At 39.0% G+C, this 4387-nt stretch overlaps 1 protein-coding gene across 1 annotated transcript; it reads right to left on the bottom strand.

The window, feature by feature from the left end:
* Window positions 1-819: 819 nt before the first annotated feature.
* LOC126249740 (uncharacterized) lies at window positions 820-1825 on the bottom strand. The gene is made up of 3 exons (XM_049951420.1): window positions 1735-1825; window positions 1399-1541; window positions 820-1291 (listed from the first exon to the last, which is right to left on the bottom strand). Exons 2-3 carry the CDS (start codon window positions 1537-1539, stop codon window positions 1106-1108), a joined length of 327 nt encoding a protein of 108 aa, XP_049807377.1. The 5' UTR covers window positions 1540-1541; window positions 1735-1825; the 3' UTR covers window positions 820-1105.
* Window positions 1826-4387: the final 2562 nt, after the last annotated feature.

Below are 4387 nucleotides of genomic sequence, written 5' to 3'. Positions count from 1 at the left end.
CCATTTTGGACGTACGTTTCTATAAAATGCACGAGTATACTGGCAAATTCCGAAGCTGTTAGTCCACCTTCACTTTCGTGCCAAACGTAACAATAACCATCGTTACTTTTTAAATCATAGATGGTAAAGTTGTGGACCTTCAGTTTGCTTTTATAGTACAGTGCAGATGCTTTTAGTCTGGGAGAAAGGAGAAGTGCTTGAAGATCCATTGTAAACACTCTAGCTGATCCTAATTTATCACTATTTTTCGCTTCCCTTCTCTCAGTTTTTCGGGCCATATGCAAAGAGTATTCATTGTCTGAGAGATTGCCTGTCTGGTGAGAACAACAAAGATCGCACTGGTCCTGTTTAGGCGAAAATAAGTTAAGATTATTTTCATCAAATACCTCGCAGAACTGTTTGTAAGCAGCTGGGATTTGCCCTCTTTTTCTTGCAAAATCGTATATATTCCCTATGTAGTTCTGATTTACTCTGCCAGTTAGGTCCCAAGTAGAGTTTTGTGGAAGAACGACGGCAGTAATGCGATTCCAGTTTCGGCAACTCTGCAAAAAAATCTGATGCTGTTTGTCGTCCACCAGAAACTTTCGTTGGTCTCTCCTGCATTTGAGGCCCTTCTGCAAGTGTTCTTCCTGATGCACTAGATGCCCATGTTCTGACACTCCATTCGCCTAAGCACAAAGTATTCAGAAACATAGTCTTGCAGACAGTTTTTCTCTGTCCTTCTATTACAAAATTGTAATAGTGTTAGAACGGTGAGATTTATTAGATTCTGAATTATTTATGCGTCTTTTAACTGGAACGTAGTAGGCATGGCTTCTAACAAAAATTTTTCTTTCACCCCAAGACATATCCTGCCAGAAATGATTAAATATTAGCTGTCTCTGCTCTTCTGTAATATCCTTGCAATTACTGTTCCGATTTAAGGAAGAATGTTTACAAGTACATCGTGGTTTCATTTCCCTCCTACTTCTGCTCATTGTTGGTCTCTTCTTGCCAAATTCATCTTTTTGCATTCCTAAATAATCCTGTCCCCGCATACGTTTTTCTTTGTGCAAACTTTGAAGTGATTGATTGCTTTTCGTTTTACGGCGCTGCTTAGTACTTTTTAGTCCCTCATAAACTTCGTCATCGTCTTCCGTGCTGTTGTTACTGCTATGGTCATTTTTGTTTTTATCTGGATCGTACGCATCACTACTGCCACTGGAGATATCATCCTCGGTGCTGTGTTCGAAAAGACTTTCAAACTCAGAAGTGGAATTCGCCTCTGTATTGGCTTCTTTTTCCGCATTATCTGTAGTGTAAACCATAACGTCATCAATAACATTTAAATAATTTAATCACCTCAACTTCCAAACAAGGATCTTACTTCCAGTTACAACAATATAAACTACGGTTTACCTTCATTTTGTAGTCTACCCTTTCTTTTGGTACAGGACAAGGAGGAACCTGACTAGAATCTTCTTCCGGTGATTTTATACAATATGATCCGTTGTCCGCTTGTTTCACAAGGTGAAGAGTGAATTTACTCTTTTTACCCATAGCTGAAAACAAAGTAGTTACTGTAGAATGTATAGGATTCTGTTCAGTTCTAAAATTAGAACCTCGTATGTACCGAGTGCAGTCTGCTCTACACGCGATGAAAAACTCGTAAGTCAACATTGTATTTAACGAGGTCATTATTAATTCTGTATATTAAAATACAATGCACAAATACCTAGAAATACTAACACGTACCTGTAGCAATAAAGCAGTGTTGGGTCTGTCAGTTAAAGTTACTATCACATCAAAAAATGTTTTAATCTCGGAGTATGTGTTCGCCCTGCACACTAACACTGGCGATTATCGGAGATGCGAGGTTTACAGCACAAACTACATATCGCTGGAGATATGAGTTTTTCATTATTGCCGCTAGATGGCAACACCGTTCAACTCGAAGAAGGAAGGTTTCAACAGCCTATATGGCATAATTTTCTACATTTGGTAATGCAGTTACGTGGATTTCATTGTCAGATGGAGTTACGAGGTTTTCATTGCTTAGCGACGATAAGGAGTTACACTTAGAGCAATTGGTTTATCATATCCCACCCAGATAAAGGATACAAATAAGGAAGCAGTTCTTGGCATAATATCATTTCAATATTAGACTCCACACCTCAAAGTGCCATAACATTTTGCTAGGGGGTGACTTTGACGGTTTTTTTTAATTCGTACTCATCAGTATTGTTATGTAGAATTTCAAATCAGATTTACTTTTACACAGTACTGCAAAAAACTAGTAGGATGGAATTCAAATTTCTTGGGGAAAAAGTGTTTATATTTCAGAATGTGTAAAAAAAATTAACATGGTTGTATGTGAGGCAAAGAAACTGTACAACTGACAGCTTATATTCTACTCTGGGAATAAATATAAAGTCATGTGAGGAGTTAAAATGATAAAACGCGGTATGCTACCAATCTAAAATTTAGCATAGAATGGCATTCTATAAATTTAAGAGGCAAACACAAGTTAAGAAATAATTTCAGGCCTAGAGGAAGTACTAAACAAGTGCCTTATGATAGAAAAACACTTTCACAGAAGGCAGATTTGTAAAATTCTCCCACAGCTGTCAACATATTTGAAACAAAATATTAGCACAAAACTTCTGACCAAATTTGCCTACTTAGTCAGCTTCAAGTCAATGTTTACGTACATATACAGCATTAAGAGATCTTGCAGTGTCATAAAAGGAACAGGACGTCAGAGACTATTCCAGCAGCATCGGATTTTTGTAAACCATACTAATATGCATCATTCCGCTCTAATTGCACATTTGTATGTCCAGATGCACTCTGAAGTACCTGATATTCAGCTTTTCTATGTGGTTTTCGTGATACCAAGTTTCTTGGAAGTTCAGTACTGTGTTCTTATGTTTGGTTCTTTATTTTGGTATAATTTCATTCGTCCCAGAAAATAAAAATTAGCACTTGAAATTGAACGAATTTGAAAGTAGCCGATAGTGCGGAACGAAACACTTTGTTTCAAATAAACGTAGGGGAAAAAAATTAATAGAAGCAAATTTCTCTACAAAAGACAGAAATAGCCTCATTAAGACATTAATGGTTGATTGCTAATAACGTGGAAATAATATAAAATCAGAAAATTGAAACAAACTTATTTTGGTCTTTCATGATTATGAGAATGTGTATTAATTCACTTGATGGCTCCCGGCTACAGAACTGAGAATGTGTATTAATTCACTTGATGGCTCCCGGCTACAGAACTGTTTCGTTTTCATTTGACGTGGGGGCCGTAAACCAAGAGACCAGCAATGTCACTAAACATATACGTGGGTCACGTGGAGAAGGAACCCCCCCCCCCACACTATAACTCAGCTTGCTCTGCGCATGCGCGAATCTGGCAGCTTGGGCGCGCTTCAAGTAGCCATAAGCGGGAGGAAGGCACTGCTCGTACGCGAATTCAGCTCTGCGCATGCGCACGAGCCTGCTGGCAACTGCTCAAACGAACCTGTTGTTTCGGAGGCGGAGGTTTCGCGCCATTTCACTCGGATCATCCCGCTTCCTCCGTTTGGACAGGTCGAATCGAGCAGACCCCATATTGGAGATGAATCTTGCCGCATTTGTTTGATTTTGCAGTAGCATGAAAAAATGCAGTTTCCGGGCATAAAGTCTATGAACATTAACCACTATCGAAGTTTTATGATAAGAGTTTGTTATAATGAAATGTTGTGAAACGGCACATTTCTTGACAAGTTTTACGATAGCCTTACACGAATAATGAAGTAAAAATATTGATACATAAACAAGTGACTTATACAGGGTGGCCCAAAAAGGATGGTCACATTTTAAATAACTATAACTCCATCAGTTTTACAAATTAATTTTATTCAATTACGTAACTAAATGCTCCCAGGCACCCACTTACAAGAACTAACCACAAAAAATCATGTACGGAAAATGACTTCCGGAAGATGGTGTCCTTCCTCGGTGATGCATTCCACAAGTGTTTCCTCGAAATTTTCCATCACTTTCACTACTGTTTCTTCTTGAATTGCCATAATTTCCGCACTGATTGCCTCCTTCAGATCAATTAAGTTTCAGGGCTTCTGTACGTAGACTTTTGACTTTAGGTATCCCCAAAGAAAAAAATCACAGGCTGAGAGGTCAGGTGATCTCGCGGGCCAGTGGACATCTCCAAAACGCGAGATGATGTGGTGGGGGAACATCCGCCTTAAAACACACATGGAGTCATTGGCTGTGTGGGCCGTGGCCCCGTCCTGTTGAAACCAAATTCGATCTCGATTTACATGTAACTCTCGCAGTTTCGGCACCAAAAAGCTACGTAGCATGTTAATGTAACGTTTCGAGGTCACTGTGACTGTAGCGTTGT

This window comes from Schistocerca nitens, chromosome 3, assembly GCF_023898315.1.
Source record: "Schistocerca nitens isolate TAMUIC-IGC-003100 chromosome 3, iqSchNite1.1, whole genome shotgun sequence".
Classification (NCBI taxonomy): Eukaryota; Metazoa; Arthropoda; class Insecta; order Orthoptera; family Acrididae; genus Schistocerca; species Schistocerca nitens.
Note: the sequence above shows the minus strand (reverse complement) of the source record. Positions and strands in the feature narration are given on the sequence as shown.

Bases quoted from the DNA above. Each gene is read 5' to 3' on its own strand.
- LOC126249740 (XM_049951420.1), bottom strand. From the start codon at position 1,539: ATGGGTAAAAAGAGTAAATTCACTCTTCACCTTGTGAAACAAGCGGAC. The intron at 1,292-1,398 runs GTAAACCGTAGT...TTTACACTACAG, and splicing joins GGGTAGACTACAAAATGAAG to ATAATGCGGAAAAAGAAGCC.